The 24,717-nt window shown below is 36.0% G+C and overlaps 1 protein-coding gene across 8 annotated transcripts in view; it reads right to left on the reverse strand.

Moving 5' to 3' along the window:
• The window catches only part of LOC136027226 (RING finger protein nhl-1-like), a 147,321-nt gene that overhangs the window by 44,520 nt on the left and 78,084 nt on the right, over positions 1-24,717 (reverse strand). For 2 of the 8 annotated variants that reach the window (XM_065704271.1, XM_065704272.1), the window contains exons 8-13: positions 21,278-21,645; positions 14,852-15,251; positions 14,730-14,777; positions 13,331-13,585; positions 7,190-7,373; positions 60-331 (exon numbers count right to left, since the gene is read on the reverse strand). In XM_065704271.1, coding sequence (XP_065560343.1) covers positions 60-331; positions 7,190-7,373; positions 13,331-13,585; positions 14,730-14,777; positions 14,852-15,251; positions 21,278-21,645 — 1,527 coding nt within the window. The remainder of the gene's footprint in view (positions 1-59; positions 332-7,189; positions 7,374-13,330; positions 13,586-14,729; positions 14,778-14,851; positions 15,252-21,277; positions 21,646-24,717) is intronic. The other 6 variants (XM_065704273.1, XM_065704274.1, XM_065704277.1 and 3 more) reach the window with 5 other exon arrangements.

A 24,717-nucleotide genomic window follows, 5' to 3' on the forward strand; every position in this document is an offset into this window, starting at 1 on the left:
GTATTAATTTCGTTCAAACATAACCAATCTGTGTAAGCAGAGTAAAGGCTTACACTTACCTGTTCGACTTCTTGAGAGAGCTGATCCAGTCAGGTTATCCGTAGAGTTGCCATATCTTGAAGAAGAAATTGAATCATTACCATAGCGTGATGATGGAGTTGTCGTAGTTTCATCACCAAAACGAGACGATGCATTCTTTGTGGGTGTGTCATGTCGGGAATGAGACTGTGTAGTTGATGTCAAAGTCCGAGAGCGCGAGAAGGGGGGGCTTGTCGTGCTCTCAGACTTTGATGTAGTATATGAAGTATTAGTGTCCCTCGCCTTGGCACTCCTGAAACATCAATGTATAAAATATTTATTTAAAGCATTAGAAGCTGTCCTGTTATTTTCTTTGTAGAGAATATGCAATATAAAATATTATCTAGCATTTGGTAAGAAAAATTTTTATGCAATCAGTGTGTTAAAATCTAAGTTTTAAATTCTGCTAAAAAGAATATAAGCCAAGGAGCATATACTAGCTTGTTAAAAAACAAAACTGTATATCGGAGAAAAATGACGCAACTACTAATAGTTCTTTGACTAATAAGAATTAGGAACTCCACCTCTCTTTGTTTATTTTTTCTAAAAACAGAAAAATAAAAATAACATGAAAGATAAACAGATGACCCTAAATTAGCAATCCTTCCCAAAAAGGAGAAAAAACAAAACATAAGTTTGGGCCAAAAAACAAAAGATCATAAATACCCGTTTTTTTATTTATTGGAGAGGAAAAAATATAATTTACATCATTATCATAGGAATAGGTTTTATATTCAAAGATTTTAGTCATAAAAACCCGCAAAAATTATTTTATGCATTTAACTGCTTTTTCTGCCATGGTTTTGTTCAATAGTGCATAACACTATATTAGGTCGCTTTTGGAGAAGTTCTGAAATGCTTTTAATCCATATCATGGCTTATTCCCTTATCACTTGTGAAGTAAATATGGCTCTGCAAACACAACCACCGGATAAATAGCCACTTGGGAGATCTTACATGCTTTGGAAATAGTGTGAGATACGTCGTTTGGGTCTGGGAACGGCTCAGGCAAACTAAAAAACAAGAAATTATTTTTTTAGATCTTTGAAGCCAATATCAGTAAGCGGATAAGTCCTTCACTTTTTCATCCAATTTTGGAGAATTCTGCAATAAAAAGTTGGCAGTAACTGTCTTTGTAAAGCATGGCACGTTGTTCTGTAGTTAATAGGTGGATTACAATTTTATTGGAATTCAAACAACCTAATTTGCTTTTCCGTTTATCAAACTTTTGGAGAATGAAAAATGATATAGAGTAGTTTCATACAAAGCTTTTCTTGGCGAAAAATTCCGCTCAAAAGATTAAAATTTGACTATGAGCAAGCGAGTCAGTTTTGAAATATTTTATTTTCCTTTGAATAGCATAACTTTAACAGAAGTCCCTTTCATATTTTGTGCAATAAACGACAATTTTTCTTCAATGTGAATTAAAGGGTGAAATTAGAACCACGAATAAATACTGCCGAATATACGAGGACAGCAACACCCTGAATACCCAACTCGGCACACTAAGGTTTGACTAGTACTTTTCTGAAAAGATGTTAGACGGTATAAGTACGGCCAGCCGGTAACTGCAAGTATTTGATTTACAGAATGCCTTTAATTGATTTGAATAGAGAATTCCAATATTTAAAGTAAAGGCAAATAAGTTGCCCATTTTATTCTCATATCAGTGCAATTAAAAATTATTACTAAATTTTTTATTACAATAGATATTGCATTTATTGAACATTTTATACATATAATCATATATATATATATATATATATATATATATATATATATATATATATATATATATATATATATATATATATATATATATACAGAGAGAGAGAGAGAGAGAGAGAGAGAGAGAGAGAGAGAGAGAGAGAGAGAGAGAGAGAGAGAGAGAGAGTTAAAGAGAGACGGGCAGAACATTTTGAAAACCTTCTAACAGAGATTAAGTTACAAGAAATGACATAGAAGGGAATAAGTTTGTAACAGTTTGGAAGTAAAGGAAGATTTAGTTTATGAGGAAGAAGTAGTGACAGTACTAATAAGATTAAAATTTATAAGATCCTAGGTACTGCTGATGTTGTAAACGAACTTTTAAATATCTTGGTTGTGAAGTTACGTCTACGATCTGCCTGGATATATTGGAATATGTTGAACAATTTTCTTCATTTGCTAGTATAAGATTATGTGAATTTTTTTTTTAGTTCTGACGAGTCTCTTTTACTGTATTCATTTCCAAGTTATAGTCTTCGTGTTAAGAACCGAGCGGTGATGGGTCGTGGTGGTGTTGGATTCCTTCTGAAGAATGGGTTGAACTAAATGAAAGAGATGATCTTAGTGAGTAGGTTGAAGGTAAGGTTGAAGTTTGTTGAACTGAATCTGAATTTGGTAGGAGAAAGAATACAATTAGTACGGTGTGTTCACCTGGATCTCTTCGAGCGTTTAGGGCAATAATGGATTATATTCTAACGTGTCTGATTATTATTATAAATCTGTCATTTGAAAAGGTCATTTTCTTTAATCAGCTAAAAGTTGCGAAAATAATACCTCTTCATAAAGGTGGCCCTAAAAATGGAATTAAGAATTGGAGACCGATTTCTATCAATAGATTATTTTCGAAATTATCAGAAAAAGTTGTTCATAAACGTCTATACAGTTTCCTACAGGCTATTGGTTTACTGACTAAGACCCAATTCGGATTTTGCAAAGAGTACTCGACGACAAATGGTTTGCGACAATTTATGGAATCTATTAACAATTGTATGGTCAGAAATGAAAAAACAGCTTTGTCTGTCTTTATAGATATTCGCAAAGCATTCAATATAGCTGATTTTCAAACACTACGAAGCCAGATACAGTCGTAAGGCGTCCAAGGAAAGAGCTTATAGTGGTTTGAAAGTTATCTCACCGGGAGATCTCTCAAAGTAGTGTTGAATCATGTGAAGTTTCAGTGTTAGGTCCAGTGCTTTACTTTATCTATATTGATTTCATGCGTATTTACTTGAAAGATGTGTGTCTTATCTCGTTTTCTGATGATACCATTTTAACTTTGTTTGCCTTATCTGTGAAGACCTTACCTTAGATCCTCCTGCGCCAACAGATGCGCTTAGGGTATCTAAGAGAAGTCACCAGTCATCTCTCATCGCTGTAGTCACCAAGACATCTTCCCATTCAGGTTGGATTGAGGAATTGTGGTTTGTGAGGTCAACCCAGTAGCTGCGTCGTAGGGTGTTTTTGGGGCGTCCTCTACTTCTGGTACCAAACGTCTACCACTGAATGGCGGTAGTTGAGTTTCAGGCATCCGGATGAGATGAACGAGACATCTCCACTTCGTATATTTGATCACTTTGGTTACCACTGACTGAGATGTCTTCTGTCGTATGGTAGCGCTTGTTACTTTTTGGGACCAGTTGCTATTTAAAATGCGCCTTAAACACATGTTATCCAACGCGAGGAGTTTCTTTTCAAGTAGTTGATCAATGTGCATAGTATCAGAACCACAGCAAAACATTGAGAGGACGTTGCTCTTGAACAACCTCAGCTTGAGTTGGAGACAGTACTTAGAGCCATGATGTCTAGCCAGTAGCGGGTTATCTCTTTTTCTAGCTGTTCCACCTTCAACAGGTGTGCTAGCGTCAGAACTTCCAAAAATACAATTTTTAGTGCTATGTTCACATTAAAAAATCTTGTCCGTTGGGCGGATGCAATGGTCTTCACTGGAAAGGGAATTCTGTTAATATTTTTCTTGGATGTTTCTTTGTGAAGAACCTGGTGAGAAAAGCGAATCTCGTATTGGAAAGGCTGGAAATTTTCATTTCATTAAGTCTATTGTGGACAAATGTTCTAGAGACATTTCTAATGACGTTCTGTTGAGTTAGGTCCATCGGTAGGTATGTCTAGGATATTCATTACACATGTGCTTGTTTTAAGTCCCTGAAGGTCCTTAATGTTGGCCATATACGAGATGACCAGGCTACAGGATTTGCGTTTCAGTATACGAATGGCTTAACTCCCGACGTTCTTAAGAGCTTTTACCAAATTAATAGTGACCCGCAGAATTATGGAACTAGGCAAAGTGATAATATAGTTTTCGATGTAAGTCGTGGTACCAGGTGTTTAATTTCAATGAAACACCTGTGCCCATCTGTATGGAATAAGGTGCCATTGAGCATTAGGGCGGCGGAACACGTACCTTAGTTTTAAAAGAATTTAAAAGATTATCTTTTGGGGGAAAATTGTTAAATTTTTTATGGCTGGTAGGGTGGGTAGGAAGGAAGAGGAGCTGGACAGGAAAGAGTGCGCGGGGAAGGTAAGGATGGGCAGGGACTAAGGTATTGTTGGAAGGGCTGGGGGAGAGGGAGTTGAGTATTGAAGAGTGATAGAGACTGGATTTTTCATTATTATTTTTTTATATTCCTATTTATCTATTATTATTTTAATTCAGTCATTTATTCATTTATCTATTTTTTCGTAGGCTATAGTTTATTCATTTTTGGTTTATTTATAATAGTTTTAATTAGATAGTTGAGGTTTAAGTAAATAGTAAAGTTAATAGCTAAGTAGTTGAGTGGACTTTTGCGCGACCGCGAACCCTTGCAGGTTTTCGCCAGCGCAAAAGTGTTGCTAAATTTATTTATTTGTTTATTAATCTGGGTTAATAAACTAATGAACTTAATTAAACGCCTCAAAAAGAAAGGTAATAAGAGTGAATCTGGAAATTATAGAGGCATTAGGTTGGCTTTTGTAGTAAGCAAATTATATAGTATGATGAAACTTTTTAGACTTCCAGATGCTGTAGATAAAGTTTTACAAGACGAACAGCAAGAAGAACAGAAGAACCGGTTTTAAGAAGGGGACAAAATCCATCGAAAAATTTTTAACACTTAGATTAATAATTGAGAAGTGCCAGAGTCATCGGATTCCTTTAGTCCTCAGTTTCATAAATTATGAGTAAGCGTTTAATTAAGCCAATGGAAGAGTTCAGTTAAGATCCTATCTTTGCATGGTATGCCAGATAAATACATCAAAGTGATAAGTGAAATGTGCGAGATAACATTGCTGCAGTTAAGATAGGAATTGAGGCTGGTTTCGCATTGAATTAGTAATTAAGCAGGGTTGTCTTTAATCCTAATTGATGTTGATTATTTTAATGGACTTTGTCCTAAGGAGCACAACAGCAGCTATTGAAGAACATGGAATCAAATGGAGAGGTAACATTCACCTAGACTCAGATTATGCTGATGATTTAAGCATCTTAGGCGAAAGTGTTTACAAAGGAATGAATTTTAGAAGTTTTAAAATTTCAGGGTGCAAGAATGGGTTTGAAACTAAATGTTCAGAAGACTAAATCACTAAGACTAGGAGTGTGTGAAGTTGAAGTTCGGTTGAAGTCTGGTGACTTTCGTTGGAGCATATCTATCTATCTTTTGTTCTTTTTGATTTATCTATGAACCCTCTGATATAGGCTATTTAAGTAATTTAGGGTCTTTATCCCCAAAACAACTTTTATCTATTTCACAGAAGAAAAACCTAGAGCAAAATTGAGTGCGACTATCCTTTACTGTCACTTCATCCTCCCTCACGAATAGAGGACCCTATATTCACGACGAAAGATTTGCTTAAAGTCTATGAAAAAATTCATTTTTATTCATTCGCCTGATGAATATTGCCAAAAGAAAGGCTTGGAGGAAAATGTCAGTAAAAGTAAAACTAGACCAAGCGTTAGAGATAGAAATAAGTGAATAAGACGAATTTGTACCAAAATGCACTGAAAAACTAATTTGTAACAGGAAATTCTTAAATGCACTGCTTTTTACCTTGATGTCTAGGCTGTACCAAAAACATTACAAGTTTACTGCGTTCTCAAGATTTGTTAGCAAATACGCAATAAATGGGTGGTTGGCATTTACTCCCCCCCCAAAGTTTACCACCCGGAAAATACCTCTTCCCCCAGAACCACATGGATAATACACCCCCGCGAAAATTACCGCCCCCTGGAAAATGCCCTCAGAATAATACCCCCCCCCGTGGAAAATAAGGCCTTCCAAATTTGAGTTTTATTTGAGTTTCGGGTTTTTACTTTCCGTAGGTGGAAGAAATTTTGGTACTTGTGTATTATACGCCACTCACTGAAGTTTACGCCGTGTAAAACTCGAAAAAAAACCGGTTTCTTTGTTTGTTTCTTTCAGCTTAGCGTGAGACAAGACATAAGACAAGTGACCAAATACATGAAAACATATAATTTGGGCTATATATTTGCACAAAAAGGGGGGGGGGATAAAGTATTTGGACAGTTTGAAGTCAGAAAACAATTCTTACTTCATAATATGCAGAAATATTGTACCTAACACATTTTGAAAGGAATTATTTCCTATAATTTCAATAATTTTCAATTATTTCCTATAATTGTAAATTATAGGTCACCCATAGTTTTGGATTTTTATTTGATTCACTTTAACCTTGTTAATTTTTTACTCTTTCTTGTCTCATATTAGGATACAATTCATTAATGTTGTGGAAATTTTTTAAATTCAAATTGATCGTTTTTTTTTGTGTGTGTGTTTCTTTCCTTTGCTTCGTCCTTCCTTCTATTTTTGAAGACTAGTTTTCATTTAAATTAATTAATGTATGTTTTAAACAAAAGAGAATTTTGCTAGATAGGAAGAAATCTGATGCCTCCATGAAACTTCCATGAAAACTTCTGTTTAGCTTAAATTCAAGTTTTTACTATGATGGTTCGGAACTTAAAAGCTAATGTTTCTCTCTAAAATACCGGATCCAAACCAACAAAGGAGATGTCACCCCCTGAGTATCTAAATTGCACAATCAGTCTAGTAATATCCCCAATTAAAGTGAAATTAAATTCAGCTTTCCTATTAGTCTGAATGACCTCTCGTGGACAATTGGGAAAACTTATATAAGAATTCCCCGTTAAGGTTTTCCGTTACCCCCCCCCCCCTCTCCATCATATCAGCCTGCAGCCCCCAATCCTAATATTTACTGTACAAATATGCAATATTATAGAAGTGTATTATTCCTGGATAAATGTTCTATAACAGTTAGTTCTATATGAGATGGGTTGGCAGTACTCTTAGTGCATCCGAGAAAAGAGACAAACCTTGCAAGCAGAGACCCAAGATCTGTCCGAAGAGATTCCTTCTCGGGTTCCTTTTTAACAGAGGATGATGTTATTGGTGTTTCTTCTTCACCTTCTTCTGCTGATTCAGAACCTGAGTCGGAAGACTCCCCCGAGCTACTCTCGGATTCCTTCGAGGCCTCTACTGAAGGAGTACCGGCTTGGCCTATAAAGAAATTGGAATTTAAAGAAAATATTTACGCATGTTGACTGAAAAAAAAAATATATACTCTACTTGTATATAAATTTTCCTTTCATAGTTGAATACCTACTTTGTTACAAATGAAACAGAAGAATTCTAGTTGAAATCTAGAGTACACATTAATATTTATCAGAACAAGCATAGTTGGGTAGGGAGATCTGACAGTTTTTTCCTAGCGGCCAAAAATATAAGCTCTGAAAAACGTAGAAACTAATATGGATTAATTACTAGAAACTCAACGATAATCATAATGTAAACAGGTCCAACCTGTCAACAAATAGTTAGTGACAGCAAACTTCAGGTAAAGAGCGATGAAAAAAAAAATGTCCAAGCAAGAAAACATCTTTTCATGCAGGGACACTAACTCACAAATTTAATTTGAGTGCCCGAGTCCCTATATTGGGCTCAAGAACAGTTTCTTTTTAACAGTTATCTTGAAATGTGTAGGCTACCCATAGTAGATTAAGCTAAGTGAAGACACAAGCGAAGAAACCTAAAAAGGAAATGAATGACTTGCCAAAACATGGGGCTCTAAAGAAGGTCAAACTCTCTTTTCCGAACGGCTTGAAAACTAATTTGTAAGTAACTTGGGACCCCTAATGTGATAAAAAAAAGTTTGGGCTCAGGGCAAAGTTCCCTAGAACCAGGCCCAAAATATGCCTAAAAACCTAATTTTGCAACTCGTTTGAAACTTCGGGAAATCACTCCCTGGGCTAAGAGGACCTTTGTTTAGTAGGGAGGTAAAGGAGTGTTAGACAGTCCATTGATCGAACATCAATTGTTGGATTCTAATCAGTCTGAAACTTTCACCCCTCCAAGCGGGGTTCTAAACTTATTTGATTGGCTCTATACCTATATACTCATGTCTTTGGTCCAAATAGACACCAATACAACAAAAAACTGATGAGAAACGTTCATTCCTCAATGAAAATTTTACCCCAAATGGCAGAAAAACTTTTTTTCTTCTCACCTTACAGTTCAAATCTGCAAGTTGCTGGCCAGTTAAAACCTAACCTAATGTGTAAAAAAAAGAAAGAATAGGCTTGGGCACCTTTCCCAAAAATAAGGCTCGAAAAAGGGTAAAAAAAAAATTAACAATTGGCTTGAAAGAAACACTCAAAAAGTAGGTCCAAAAATAATAGCGACATTTTTCGTGTCAAACAGTTCGTGGTCAAACAGTTCGTGGTAACGAACTGTAGTAAGGAGCGACCCGGCTCAATAGTAACCAAAAATCTAAAAAATAGAATTTTGATACCAATAGCTATATCAAAAGAATTGCATTTTAATACTGATTTTAAATATATAAGTTTCATCAAGTTTTGTCTTACCCATCAAAAGTGATGAGCCTGAGAGCATTTGCCTTATTTTAGAAAATAGGGGGAAACACCCCCTAAAAGTCATAGAATCACGAAAATCACACCATCAGATCCAGCGTATCAGGGAACCCTATTGTAGAAGTTTCAAGCTCCTATCTACAAAAATGTGGAACTTAGCATTTTTGCCAGAAGGCAGATCACGGATGCATGTTTATTTGTTTGTTTGTTTTTTTGTTCTTTTGGTTTTTTTTTCCCAGGAGTGATCGTATCGACCCAGTCGTCCTAGAATGTCGTGCGAGAGGGCTCATTCTAACGGAAATGAAAGGTTCTAGTGCCTTTTTAAGTGACCAAAAAATTGGAGGGCACCTAGGCCCCCTCCCACGCTAATTATTTTCCCAAAGTCAACGGATCAAAATTCTGAGATAGCCATTTTATTCAGCGTAGTCGAAAAAACTTGTAACTATGTCTTTGGGGACCACTTACTCCCCCACAGTCCCCGTGGGAGGGTCTACAAGTTACTAACTTTGACCAGTGCTTACATATAGTAATGGTTATTGGGAAGTGTACAGACGTTTTCAGGGGGATTTTTTGGTTGGGAGAAGGGTTGAAAAGAGGGGGATATGTTGGGGGATATGTTTGGGGAACTTTCCATCGAGGAATTTGTCATAAGGGAAGAAAATTTCCATGAAGGGAGTGCAGGACTTTCTAGCATTATTTAAAAAAAAACACAATGCAAAAATAAATATGAAATTTTTTTTTTAGCTTGAAGTAAGGAGCAGCATTAAAACTTAAAACGAACAGAAATTATTACGCATATGAGGGGCTCACCTCCTCCTAATACTTCGCTCTTTACGCTAAAGTATTTTTAGTAATTTCAACAATTTATTCTACGGCTTTTGTGATTAAGGGGTCATTCTTAATGAATTGGGACAAAATTTAAGCTTAGTGTAAAGAGCGAGGAACTGATGAAGGGGTGAACCCCCTCATTTATGTAATAAAAACATGAGAATACAAAAGTTCGTTACGTAAGCTAATTTATAAGTTACGTGTATCTTTCACTAATAAAAACATCCGAAAAAAAAATTAAAAGTTCTAGTTTCCTTTTTGAGTAACCAAGAAATTGGAGGGCAACTAGGCTTCCTCCCCCACTCCTTTTTTCTCAAAATCATTCGATCAAAATTATGAGAAAGCCATTTAGCCAAAAAAAAAAAAAAAAAATATGCAAATTTGGTTTTAATTATTCCTCTGCGGAGAGCCAAAATCAAAACATGCATTGATTCAAAAACTTTTAGAAATTAAATAAATAAAAACAAGTTTTTTTAACTGAAAGTAAGGAGCGACATTAAAACTTAAAACGAACAGAAATTACTTCGTATATGAAAGGGGTTGCTTCCTCATCAACGTCCCGCTCTTTACGCTAAAGTTTTTTACTGTTTTAAAAAGTAGAGTTGAGAGAAAGAGCCAAGCACGTCCAGAAGCACCAAACTCGCCAAAGCTCTGAACCCCACCACCTAACTCCCCCAAAGAGAGCAGATCCAGTCCGGTTGCGTCAATCACGTATCTACGACATTTATAAGCGTTTTCCAAGATTTCCGGTTTCCCCCTCCAACTCCCCAAAATGTCAAAAGATCTGGTCCGGATTTGAAATAAGAGCTCTGAGACATGAGTTCCTTCTAAATATCAAATTTCATTAAGATCCGGTCACCCGTTCTCAAGTTAAAAATACCTCAATTTTTCTGATTTTTCCAAATTAACAACCCCCAGCTCCCTCAAAGAGAACGGATCCGTACCAATTATGTCAACCTCGTATCTATAACTTGTGCTTATTCTTCCCGTCAAGTTTCATCCCGATCCCTCCACTCGACGGGTTTTCCAAGATTTCCAGTTTCCAAGATTTCTGTTTCCCCCCTCCAATCCTCTATGTCCCCGGATCTGATTCAAATTTAAAATGGAGCATCTGAGACATAAGATTCTTCTATATATCAAGTTTCATTAAGATCCGATCACTCATTCGTAAGATACCTCCATTTTCACGTTTTCCAAGAATTTAGGTTTCCCCCTCCAACTCCCTTCAATGTCACCAGATCTGGTCGAGATTTAAAATGAGAGTTCTAGAGCAGAAAATTCTAATAAATATCAAATTTCATTAAGATCTGATTACCCGTTCGTACGTTACAAATGTCACATTTTTTCTAAATCTTTCCGAACTACCCCCCCCCCAAACTCGACCAAAGAGAGCGGATCCGGTCCGGTTATGTCAGTCACATATCTTGGACTTGTGCTTATTCTTTCCACCAAGTTTCATCCTGATCTCTCCGCTTTAAGCGCTTTCCAAGATTCCCCCCCCCCCTAATGACACTGGATCCGGTCGGGATTTAAAATAAGAGCTCTGAGTTTCGAGGTCCTTCTAAGTATGAAATTTCATTAAGATACGATCACTCTTTCGGAGTTGGGGGGAGGGTTAGAATTAACCATCCCCCCCAACTCCCCCAAAGAGAGCAGATCCATTCCAGTTATGTCAATCCCGTATCTAGGACTTGTGCTTATTTTTCCCACCAAGTTTCATCCCGATCCCTCCATTCTAAGCGTTTTCCAAGATTTTAGGTTCCGCCCCCCAGCTTCCCCTTCATCAGATCCGGTCGAAATTTAAAATAAGAGCTCTGAGACACGATATCATTCTAAATGTTCAATTTCATTAAGATCCGATCACTCCTTCGTAAGTTAAAAATACCTAATTTTTTTAATTTTTCAGAATTAACCCTCCTCCCCTAGCTCCACCAATGAGAGCGGATCCGTTCCAGTTATTTCAATCACGTATCTAGGACTTACGATTATTTTTACCACCAAGTTTCATCCTGATCCCTCCACTCTAAGCGTTTTCCAAGATTTTAGGTCCCCCCCCCCAACTCCACCCAAAGTCACCGGATCCAGTCGGGATTTAAAAGAAGAGCTCTGAGACACGATATCCTTCCAAAAATCAAATTTCATTAAGATCCGATCACTCCTTCGTAAGTTAAAAAAAAAAAATTATATTTGAGAAACGAGTCCCTTGAACAAGGACTAGAAAGGCTTTCCAATAGGGGTAAGACTTTCATCTGTAGGTCTTTGGCCCAAGGAAACACCAATGGATAAAAACAATCAAATTACAATTTGGCTTAAACCACAATTAAGCCCTAAATGATAATAAATAATCTTCTGCAAACAGCTTGAAACCTACATCGTTACGTTCCTTGGCAAAGAAGGGACAATGTTCAAAATTTAGGCGGGCGACATGGACTAAAAAAGTGGAACTAAATAAAAGACAGTTTTTTCCTTGAAACTTAATCTCAAAAGTCCGTGGGTCAAGGGCCAAACTGACCATTGGCGGATGGCCAATTATAGAATTTCTTAGGAATTTCAAACTGCATTGTTAAAAAATTAGGTTATAAAACGGGTGAAATAGCTTTTTTCGAACAGCTTGTTACCTACACCCATCATTCCCAGGTCAATGAGAGTGTTAATTTACAAAGAGTTCTTTATTTTTGGGGCATAAGGCTCTCCTTATAAATAAAAAAAAAAAAAAAATACTTATTTGCCAGAAAATAGCCGAAAAAACTTTTTTTCTGATCGACCAGGACAATGAGCAATTGTAGCACAAGATTTGGACGTTTTATATTTAGATTTAGAAGATTTAGAACGTTCTAGACGAAAAGACTAAGAGTTTCATGAGCCCTCAGATTCTTTATATTAATTTATGTAATTTATTCATCATGTTAGTTTATTTCAAATCGTTTTACGTTTTACTTAGATAAAAAGGCACAAGTTTTTATCAAGTAAAATTAGAGAGTAACATTAAAACTTAAAACGTACATTACTAACCCTGCATTTCAAAAGAGCTACATATTCCCTTCAACCTCCGCTCTTTATGCTATAGTTCTACTAGTGCTTTTAGTGGAAGCATTTTGAATCCAACAAAAGTAGCCATTTAATAATTACAATTATTTTACTTGTCGACTACCTTCCAAAATACTTAACTCAAAATTTTATTTTTTCAGAAAATATTTAAAGAAATTTCAAACTTTAGCAGAAACAGCAGAGGACTGAGGGTGGTACAGCCTCCCTCAGACAAACTTATTTATGTCAAGACAACAAAGATGCTTCGGCACAAGTTTAGCACGCCTACAAGGGAATTGAGATGGACAATAAAACAAACAACTTCAAAATATTCAAAATTCCAATAAAAAAAAAGTTATGCACAAGCTACCTTTATAAACAAATCTTATAATCGAACATTATATTGTTACCTTATCATTCTTAAGTTAAATGCTTCAACTATTGGAAGCAAATGTTTTCAGCATTACAGCACAGAATTGTTTTCTTTAGAAAAACATTAAAAAAAGATAATGTTGGAAACAAATTTTCTTCTCCAGTTAACAATTTAAAATGAATAATATTAGATACAAATTTTCTTTTCCTAAAGTCTATCACTATGAAGTGGAATACACGCACTAGAGATCGGTTTTTCTAAAGTTTATTTAGTTTTAAGCAGAGTAATTAATTTGATAAATAATTTTTAAAAAGTAGCCTCAAGGAAACTTGGAAGACAGAAAACAGAATTGCATTTACCTAAAAAACGTGACTGAAATGGCGCTCTGGTCACTGCAGAACTTGTTCCAGTTGTGTTGGTTGAGCCAAGCCGAGACGATGGGACACTACAAGCAGATGATTGTGGAGTTTTATCTCCGTAGCGAGACCGAGAATATCCAGTCTCCGTGTCAGAAGTATTTCTAGACACCGATGATAATGGTGGTATACTTACATTCTTTTTACTATTATTAGCAAGAAATCGACTCCTTAATTCATCTGTTGAAAAAGCAGCACCTGTAGAATGATAATGCATTAATAAAGGATAATGTTTAAATGTAGTCATAAGCAAAATGTACAATAGTTGTACCTTTAGTTTTGCTTTGGGTAAGGTTCGCTCATGCGTCTCCTTAGCTTCCGTTTAAAGTCTTCCTTATTTACATATTAAAAGTAAAGACGCCTTGTTTATAATACAGGCAGGACATTAGTGTTCTAATATATCTTTATTGCTGAATCTACAGGCTGAAAATTCTGTCTCTTAGGTTTATTTTATTTTTAAGGGTTTTGACAAGACTTGTCGGTTTTACTTTAAATTTATCATTATGTAAGTTATCATCTCTGTGCTCGTTAACAGAAAAATTAATATCTGTTATGGTTACTTGAATAGAAAAAATCGGAGCATAATGAAATTACTTGCTTAAATTTAATTTTAACTTTGCTCAGTTGAGTAATTAGTAAATAGCTTTTAGAGTCGAAAGTCAGTATCTACACTGCTTTTTCAAGAGGAAAAATGCTAGGAGATCTGCTGCTGGGGATTGATGTTTCTCTTGTGAGTAAGAAAAAGGGAGATATGAATGTGCATTTTTGAAAAAAAAGCTTCAGTAAATGTAGTTAGCGAATTGGCAAAAAATATTTCCAGTTTAAATTTAAGCTGGACTCAAAATATTTAAAACTATCATTCCAAACAAGATAAAGTAATAGCAAAAATAATTATCACCTAAAATCAGTCTACTGAATCAAACAGGATCTTGTAAATTAACGATGTTGTTTTTTTTTTCAACACGTAATAAGTAGGAAAATGAAAACCAACTACAATTTAAAGCTCCAAACAACTCTTTTTATATTTCTTTATATTAAATAAATTTTTTGCTTATACCTTGGTTTTGAATTTCAGATTTTACGAAGTGGTAAAAATGATAGTTAGTAAATAAAGAAATAGGGAAGTGCGTCGAAATTCAAGCACATAAACAAAATGTGACGTTCAGACGTTAGACTTTAGATTCGAAAGCAATATTATTGGTTACACCAAAATACTTCATTAATGAGTGCAAAAAAATAAAAAAAATAAAAATGTAAATAAAGGAACTAAAAAAGCAATGCGAAAAAAAATGTTAGGACAAACAGCCATTATTATAATATTTATAATAAATACTGTTCTTACATGTTCCATTAGTTTCTCCTTTCGACTCGTCTTCGTCACATTTCATCTCTGGAAAAATATCTGTTTTAAGTATAAACAGTAAAACCCAAGATTTAGGATTAATCAAAATAAAAGCTACAAACCTGTGTTTCGTACTGGCGAAGAAGCTGCCGACGATTCAGTGCTAGTACTTGATGAGCTAGCGGACTTTAATTTAAAACGGTCGACTGAAATTCGACTAATCCGTGAACTTCGCCCAGACTTTTGTTCCTCGCCTAAATTGACTGAACTGCCTGAACTTGCACGTGATAGTGGCTTAGTAGTCGTTGGTGAATGCAGATTAGATGTAGTTGTCGATCCAGCATAGCTATGCCGCTGCTTGGGAGAGTCAGAATCCAACTGAGTCCGACTAGTTTGCTTGGATATTTCTGGTTTGCTAGCAGTAATACTGCCGTCATCTGATTCTGCTGCACTTGCAGTGCCAGAAGCTGCAGAGGCAAAGGATGTCGCTACTGATTCTTCCTTCCTTTCTAATGCTGAGGTCTATAAGAAATAAGGATAATATTACCACTATATTTTGATATGTAGCATTGGTAAGCCGTATTTGATAAATTATGTTGGGCTGTCATTTTCTCTAAAATTGTTTTTTCCTTGTTAAGCAAAGTACCATGAGCCCGTAAAAAGCGAGCATAATGAGGTGACAAGAGCCCGCTGTTATGAAATGGCCAAAAGCCCAGCTGCTCATATTAGCGGACTAGGGTGTGGAAGGGCAAATCTTACCAGATGTCAGCAAGGTTTGTTTGCAAGGGTTGAAGGCCCAAAATATATTTAAGACCCAAAGGCTGAAGCTGCCGATAGCAGTGAGGAAAAAGAGTGGAGTAATTTTAAGAAAAAAATCCACGAAGCGAAATTTTAAGAAGCTTAAGAGAAACTGAAAAAGCTAAAAACGTGACAATTTTATGGAAAAGTTATGGGACCATAAGAATGAATATGAACAAAAAGTTGAATCAAGAATTTCATTTTTCAATGAGGATGTTTCAGATAAATATGGACGACGAGCGGCGATGAGATTACCGTAACCTGCAAACCTGTGAAGAAATATCTTTGGACTAAGTATGCAATATGGGTGCTGCGGGTTAAGAGCTCCCCTCCTTTTTTAAAAACATTATGAAAATAACATAAAATATTACATTGTTGTGTTTATCTGCACAAAAAAAAGACGAGGGGCATCACTAAGAACTACAATTATTCAAAGAATCTCTCTTGAAAAACGGCAAAATTCTTGGCCATTAACTAATTTAAAAATTTCAGATACCCCATCCTTGAGACATATTTTAAACCGTACCCTAATTCAGGAATAGTTTTTTTTTTTTTTTTTTTTTTATTAGACCTTATTACGGTATTTGTTAATTTTTCAGGGAAAATTACAAGCTAAGCAAAGCTGGCCCATTACAAGCAAAACTTCGCGGGCTTAGGGGCTTAGTAACCGCTTTACGTTAGTAATTAAATAAAAAAAAACTAGTTTTTTTTACTGCAAGTAAGGAGCGACATTAAACTTAAAACGAATAGAAATTATTCCGTATATGAACGGGGTTGTCCCCTCCTCAACGCCCCGCTCTTTACGCTAAAGTTTGACTCTTTTTCACAACTCTACTTTTTAAAATAATAAAAGACTTTAGCACAAAGAGCTAAAGTTTAATGATAGGAATAAAGTTTAATGAAAGGAAGTTTAATGAAAGTTTAATGAAAATGATAGTTTAAAGATAGGATTTTTTAAACAAGTTGTTTTGTTTTCAAAATCAAAGTTCCAATACAACGTTAAGACTTAAAATGAGCAACAGCTATCTTTTATACGAGGATTTTGATAACCCCATAAGCTTTCCACCCTCTGTGTTAAAGATTTAGTGTGTTAGATTCAAAACTAAAGAAACTGATCGTACTTCAAAACATACCCAAATATAAGACAAAATCCGAATTTTTCAGCCATCGTTTGCATTTTTTTTTTTTAAGAATTATTACTTATTTCAAAATACCTATTTGTAAACTTTCTTCAATTTAATTACACCTTTTTATGGCACTTGTTATTAACCACGTGACATATTAGCAATCGCAAATTCTGTCGGTCTGTCGGTCCCGGTTTTGCTACTTTGGGCACTTCCAGGTAAGCTAGGACGATGAAATTTGGCAGGCGTATCAAGGACCGGACCAAATTAAATTAGAAATAGTCGTTGTCCTGATTTGACCATGTGGGGGAGAGGGGGCCCGTTAATTCGTAAAAAATAGAAAAATTGAAGTATTTTTAACTTACGAAGGATTGATCAGATCTTAATGAAATTTGATATTTGGAAGGATATCGTGTCTCAGAGCTGTTATTTTAAATCCCGACCGGATCTGGTGACATTGGGGGAGCAGTTGGGGGGGGGGGAACCTAAAATCTTGGAAAACACTTAGAGTGGGATCGGGATGAAACTTGGTGGTAAAAATAAGCAGAAGTCTTAAATACATGATTTACATAATTGGAACGGATCCACTCTATTGAGGGGGGGGGGGTTTAATTCTGAAAAATTAGAAAAATGACGTATTTTTAACTTACGAAGGAGTGATCGGATCTTCATGAAACTTCATATTTAGAAGGACCTCGTAACTCAGATCTCTTATTTTAAATCTCAACCAGATCCAGCGTCATTGGGGGGGGGGGGCAGTTGGGTGGGGGGAATCTTAGAAAATACTTAAAGCGGATATATCAGGATAAAACTGGATGGGAAGAATAAAAACCTGTCTATGATGCGTGACTGATATAACCGGACCAGATCTGCTCTATTTGGTGGAGTTGGGGGGGGGGGGGTAATTTGAAAAAAATAAGGTATTTGTAACTTACGAAAGGGTGATCAGATCTTAATGAAATTTGATATTTAGAAGGATATTGTGCTTTAAAGCTCTAATTTTAAATTCCGACCAGATCCTGTGACATTGGGGGGAGTTGGAGGGGGAAACCGGAATTCTTGGAAAACGTGAAAATTGGGGTATTTTTATCTAACGAATAGGTGATCGGATCTTAATGAAATTTAATATTTAGAAGGAATTCTTGTCTCAGAGCTCTTATTTCAAATCCCGACCAGATCTTTTAACATTGGGGGGAGTTGGAGGGGGAAATCTTGGAAAACACTTGGAGTGGAGGAATCGAGATGAAGCTTGGTGGATAGAATAAGCAAATGTCCTTGATACGTGATTGACGTAACCGTACTGGATTCGCTCTCTTTGGGGGAGTTGGGGGGAGGGGTTCAGTGATTTGGCGAGTTTGGTGCTTCTGGACGTGCTAGGACGATGAAAATTGGTAGGCGTGTCAGGGAGCTGCACAAATTCACTTGATAAAGTCGTTTTCTCAGATTCGACCATCTGGGGGGCTAAAGGGAGAGGAAATATTAGAAAAATGAGGTATTTATAACTTACGAGTGGGTGATCGTATCTTAATGAATTTTGATATTTAAAAGGACATCGTGACTCAGAGCTCTTATTTTAAATCCTGACCAGCATTAAGCCTCTGATTTTCCTTTTAAATCAATCTATTGATTCTTAGAATTTTGTTAGAGCTCATAGCATATGAGCTCTTGGCTCTTAGCTCTTCTTGCCTCGTCACAAGTGCCATATGAGCTCTTAGCTCTGGTTTTTTATGCATCAATCGTGTCACTTCATGAGTCATGTGACAAGAGGCAGTTTTTTTTTATTTATTTATTTATTTTTTTTTTGTTTTTTTTTTATGTCGAGAAACAAAATTATATTGAAATTACTTAATGCTGAAATTCATTAAAATTTCATAGAATAGAATAGTTTGAGTTAATTTCCAAATTAATGATTTGAATTAAATCGAGATAGAAGTGAGAGGTTTCCTTAAGTAGGAATGAAGATGCAGAAAAATCTTGGGTAACAGTCATGAACATAAATAAATGTCTTATTTGGAAAACAAATGAGCAAAATACTAAAAATACAAACATTTATGTTATTAAAGATTAAAAGCCACATATTTTGCCTAAAGAGGAGACAAAATAAGAAGAGGATAAATAAAAACTACTAGTAAAAAGCTCAACGTGATTGTTAATCACAGTTTATTCATTGGTAGTTAATGCACCTGCTAGATCAAGATATTCGACTCAAAACGGAATAACGGCTATTTGTAAGAAGGTTTAATTTGTAACGAAAAAGATATGACAGATGCGATATTGACATTCAGACAAAGGCAGCGACTATCTACAAGTAACCAGAACAGCGTAAACTGTGGCTTTAAACGTAGGTAGACAATGGTCGTCCATTATCTGGGAACATGTTTAAAACAAAAATTAAGTGAGCTTCCAGTCTTCATCTAGATCTTGACCAGTCAAGACGTCTTGTTTTTAAATAAAAAGTGTGCGATCTAGCAGACACAAATGTCTCTATTTTCCTCTAAATATGAAAGAAAAGGGGTTAATTCAATTAGATTGGATAGACCGGCAAACGCAACGTTGCTTATTATAGCAGGTCTAACCTCCTTTCAGGATTATTTCCCGAAGTGAAATACTAATAACGTTTATTCAAATTTCCTTGCTTCGGTTCTTCTCGTTTCTCTTGATGCTGCAGTTATATCTGTTCAAAAATTAAGAGCATGCTCTTTGAATTTTTACGGTATTAGTTCTAGTGATTTGAAAATAAACTGCTCACCATTGTTTTTCCACCAACAGTTGTTTTTCCTAATGTACTTTTGTTGTTCCCTAGTTCCTGGCAGATTATTGTATGGAAACGCCCCTTTCGTTCTCGAATTTGAATTCCTACAGGCCTATTATGGTTGCCTTTAATCTTAGCCAAATTTTTGAATTTATCCTACTTTCTTTTTACGCAATAATGCAACTTTTGGGGGAAATCAGTTTGGCTTTTAGTCTGGTGATGGAGGCCAGCACACTCACTGCGATCTTGCTTTCCTTCATTCTCAAAGATGCTTCAGCTATAGGGTTTAGTCTTCATATTAATGCTCTTGATCTGTCTAAGCCCTTCGATGGTGTGGATCATAGTCAAGTTCTTTATCCTTGGTCTATTCTTCCTCTATGCTTCTGGTTCGAAAAATTCGTATCTTCGAACAAAGGGAGCGGTGCCCTATCCTCTTTCAATGTTTCCTTTCGTCAAGGCGTACATGTCTGAAATTTTATCTAACAGTTTTTAAGTTTCATCTAGAATAATATCAAGTGGAGTTTTGCGTTTCGGAAATTCTTGAGAATGTTTCTTCCATGTGTTTTATGGGTTGAGTGATATCACTCCGGGCTCACGTTAATAAAATTCTTTTAATAAGTTGATCAAAAATTGATTTGTCGTAGATGCCTATCCCTAATGTTTATTCGATTTTATGGCTGGATATTACACTTACAAAAAATCTCAAGAAACTATAGAAGTGTGGTCTCTGTGACGCTTAGATGAAAACCCAGACTGATTACTCTAACATCATATCGAACAGGGATAAGTACAATCTGGGATAATTATGATATCAAAAGTCAATGTAACGGTGCTGGTCAAGCATAGTTCTAAGCCATGGGTGTTTACAAAGGTTGAATTGGAAAATGACTTGCAGATGAATTCTTAATGTTACTTTGTTGCTCGTTTAAAATTCTTAGTTAATCGTTTAAAAGGTCTAAGGATAAATCTAAGGAGAAATTATTTAAGAACAGTTTTAGAAACTCCAGGATGTGACCGGAGAAAATATGTACAAAGCAATACAAAAATACTTTTCGGTCGCAGTTTCTAGGACTGTAATAAACGGTAGGCTAAGACAATTAAGTCTCATATTCCAAACAAAGGATCAAGTAGACGTTTTCATACAAAGATGAGGATGCAGGAGGCCGAGTCGATGACAGTGGTAAAGTAGGGATATGAAGCATGGGCGCTTAAAAGTTTGTGAAATATATTCTAGTTATTTTGAAGTGGAATTGCATAAGGATAGTTTTAGGTACTTGTGCAAAATCTTCTATTCTTCCTATTTAATTCGAACATGTGAAAATTTCCATAGATTACCATTTTGAGCGTTTAGCTGCTCGCCCCCTCCCCGGCCCAAGACCCCATGAAGGAGATATCTTAGAATCACAAAGTTTATGTAGTGAAACAGTCCTCTAGATGTGAAGAATATTATCCATTGATTAGTTTCTTTGGATTTAAATATTTACTTTTGCCCAGACGGAAATAAAAGCTTGTGTATTAGCAACTATTTTATGCAGAACGCCAGAATAAACATTCAACACGACACAATCCCTTATCTGATACATCTGATACTTGACGTCAAGAAGGTTATGATCAATTGGTAAAAGGCAAAGACAAACGTAGGAGTAAGGGCAACAAGGCATACAGTTCCTAGAGAGCGTATAAACAGTCATTAACTCTTTTCAAAATTGAATTGATATATCTACAATAACCCGCTTTCATAGAAAACATCAAGTCATCCTTTTTAACTGTAGACAATATTGTGGTATCTATGAGCTAAAATTTGAATTTAATTGATGTGACGTTTTAGATATTTAAAGGAGTTTCAATAATTAAATGATAATAAAACTTCTAACCTGTCGAGAATAACTTGGCCTTGATCTGTCAGCTGTTGGAGTTGTAGGGTTTGATCGTCGAGTTCCTTCCTCTTCGGTATTTACAAACTGACCACTTGCCTTTCGTCTAGATGTCTCTGTGACGGACGACAGTACAGGTTTGGTTTCGCTACCGGAAGTAGTTTCTTTGTTTTGTTTTTTCAATTTTGCTATTTCATCTTCTTCACTCTGCTGACGAGCTGTTTTCCTAGCAGGTTGAGACAATTGAGTTGGTGTTGCCATTGGAGCAGAAGGAGGAGGCTTGGCTGGCTCACTCTTCTTTTTATCTTTGAGTTCCATATCCTGAAGTCGTTTCATTACTCTTGGGGAATCAAACAGCCTGATGACTCCTAAAATAGCGAGTAAAATTGTAGCTGAATTGTAAATGTTTTTTTTGAGCGCAGAAATTTTTTTTTTCAGTCTGTCTCAGAATAAGGAATAATCATTGCCATAAGCTGTGTCTAGAATTGTTTTATTGAAGAATCGATTTTCGTTTTTTTAAGGACGATTTAAAAGCCCAAAATAGGAGCTTAATCTGAATTAGTTCTTCAAACTTAATTTTTACTCAATAGTACGTTTCTCGATGGTTCCAATACAGAAAACCGTCTGATACCGCATTTTTACTCACGTATTTCCATCTTTTTTTTCTTTTTTTTCGAACAGGATACGTATCTAATGAGTTGGTTACCCAAATTTCGTAAAGGCTTATTTAAAAATAAATCTAGAGTCCTCTATATCTTCAAGATAATAAAAATGGCTCTTATGTTTGGCAGTGCCACTTCCCAACCCTCCATGAATTATTTCACAGCTGAAAATAGCTGTAAAACTAAAAATTCTACTAGTGATTTGGCATGTCTGAAAACCAATAAACACTGAATTTTTACCCCCCCCCCCCTTCCAACCGCCCACCCAACCCCTTCAACTAGGAGTGAAAAACTCCCGCTTTCTTATTCTGATTAAATACTTGTATACATTCTCGAGTCTAGTAAAATTAGGAAATTTAAAAATAAATATTCGCTTGAAAGGCAAAAAAGTTAAGTTTTACATTTTTTTTCAGAGTGAAATGGATTGAATCTAGTGGAACTGCTATTTTAGCCAAGCTAGGTATACTGATTATGGGCAGCGAAAAGATGCAATAGCGCTGCCTAAGTAAGGAGCGATGTGGGCACAATTTTTTTTTTTTTAAGACCAGGGCACTTCATATCGAAGGAATTGTCGAAAAAACTTCAAAAAAGGCTCTTTCGATTGGAAATTGAAAGGACTAGTGTCCTTTTTAATAGTCAACAGTGACTTGAGGGCAACTACCACCCCCCCCCCCCGCGCCCACCATTTTCCCAAACATGTTCAATCAAAATTTTGAGACAGCCATTTTGTTTAACGTAGTTAAAAACTCAGGAAATTATGATTTGAGAACGACAACCCCACACAGCCCTCAGAGTAAGGGTTGTAAGTTTTGCCCTGGGGGCATTTAAGGTTTACACAGAAAGGTGATCGTAAAAACTTCGGAGGGGGCTCATTGGACTACTAATAAGAGGTTTTAGTGCCCTTTATGAGATTAAGAGTGATCGGAGGGTGGATAGCCCCCTCCATAAAACTTGTATTTTCCCGAAATGTATCTGATAGAAATTTTGAGATGGTCATTTTTTATCATAGAAACGTCAAACAGACCTCTTTCGATTGAAAAATGAAAGAGCTAGTGTCCTTTTTAATAGTCAAAAGTGATTAGAGCGTAACTAATCCCCCACCACGCACAATTTTCCCAAAAACATTCCATCAAAATTTTGAGATAGTGTTTTGTTCAACGTATTTGAAAGAGCCAGAAATAATGTCTTTGTGGATGACAACACCACTACAGCCCTCAGTGCAAGGGTTATATGTTAAGCCCTGAGGTTATATAAGGTATATATAGAAAAGGTGATCGTAAATTCGGAGGGGGCTCATTGAATTGTTAATCAGAAGTTGTAGTGCCCTTTTTGAGACTCAGCGTGATCGGAGGGTGGATACCCCCCACGCCTTATATTTTTCCCGAAGTGCATTTAATAGAAATTTTGAGATGACCATTTGTTTTCTTAGAAACTTCAAAAAGAGCTTGTTCGATTGGAAATTAAAAGGGCTATTGCTCTTTTTAAGTCAAAATTGTGTGGAGGATAATTAAACCTCCTCCCATGCCCACCATTTCCCGAAAGTCATCTAATCCAAATTTTTAGATAGCCATTTTGTTCATCGTAATTGAAAGGCCCTGAAGCTATGTCTTAGAAAATGACACTCCCTTCTAGAGCTTTCAGGGCAAGGTTTGTAAGTTATGGCCTGATGGTATATAATGTATATATAATATATATATATATATATATATATATATATATATATATATATATATATATATATATATATATAGAAAGGGTGATAGTTTAAACTTAGGAGGGGGGCTCATTGGATTGGTAATTAGAAGTTATAGTGCCCTTATTAAGATTCAAAGTGATCAGATGGTGGATACCCCTTCCACATACACACGTTTTATTTTTCCGAAATGCATCTCATAGAAATGTTTAGATGGTCATTTGTTGCCAATACAACTTCGAAAACAGCTCATTCGATTAGAAGTTGAAAGAGCCAGTGGCCTTTTTAATAGTCAAAAATGATTGGACGGCAACTAGCCACATGCCACGCCCACCATTTCACCAAGCACACCCAATAAAAATTTTAAGATAATAATGGTGTTCAACGTAATTGAAAGGTATATAAATTATGTCTTTGAGTATAACAGCCCCCCTCAGCCCTCAGGGCAAGAGTTGTAAGTTATGCCCTAGGGACATATAAGGTATACATAGAAAAGGTGACCGTATAACCTTTGGAGGGGGCACATTGAATCGGTAATCAAAATGTCTAGTACTCTTTTTACAACTCAGATGAATCGGAGGGTGGATACCTCCCAGAACCTCGTATTTTCCGGAAATGCATCCTATTTTAATTTTGAAATGGTCATTTATTGTCGTAGAAACTTCGAAAACAGCTCATTTGATTGGAAATCTAAATGGCCAGTGTCATCCTTAATAGTCTTAAGTGATTGGAGTGACTACCCCCCCCCCCATGCCCACTATTTCCCCAAACACACCCAATAAGAATTTGAGATAGCCATTTTGTTCAACGTAATTGAAAGCTCCCAAAATTATGTCGATGAGGATGGCAACCCCCATACCCTTAGGGCAAGAATTTTAAGTTATGCCCTGGGGACAAATAAGGTATTTATAAAAAGGGTGATCGTATTAACTTTGGAGGGGGCTCATTTGCTTCGTAATGAGATGTTCCAGTCCCCTTTTTAAAACTCAGAGTGATCAGAGGGTCGGATACCCCTCCTCCCAGACCTCGTAATTTCCCGAAATGCATCTGATAGAAATTCTAATATAGCCATTTTTTGTCGAATT

The sequence above is a fragment of the Artemia franciscana genome, chromosome 5, assembly GCF_032884065.1.
Source record: "Artemia franciscana chromosome 5, ASM3288406v1, whole genome shotgun sequence".
Taxonomy (NCBI): Eukaryota; Metazoa; Arthropoda; class Branchiopoda; order Anostraca; family Artemiidae; genus Artemia; species Artemia franciscana.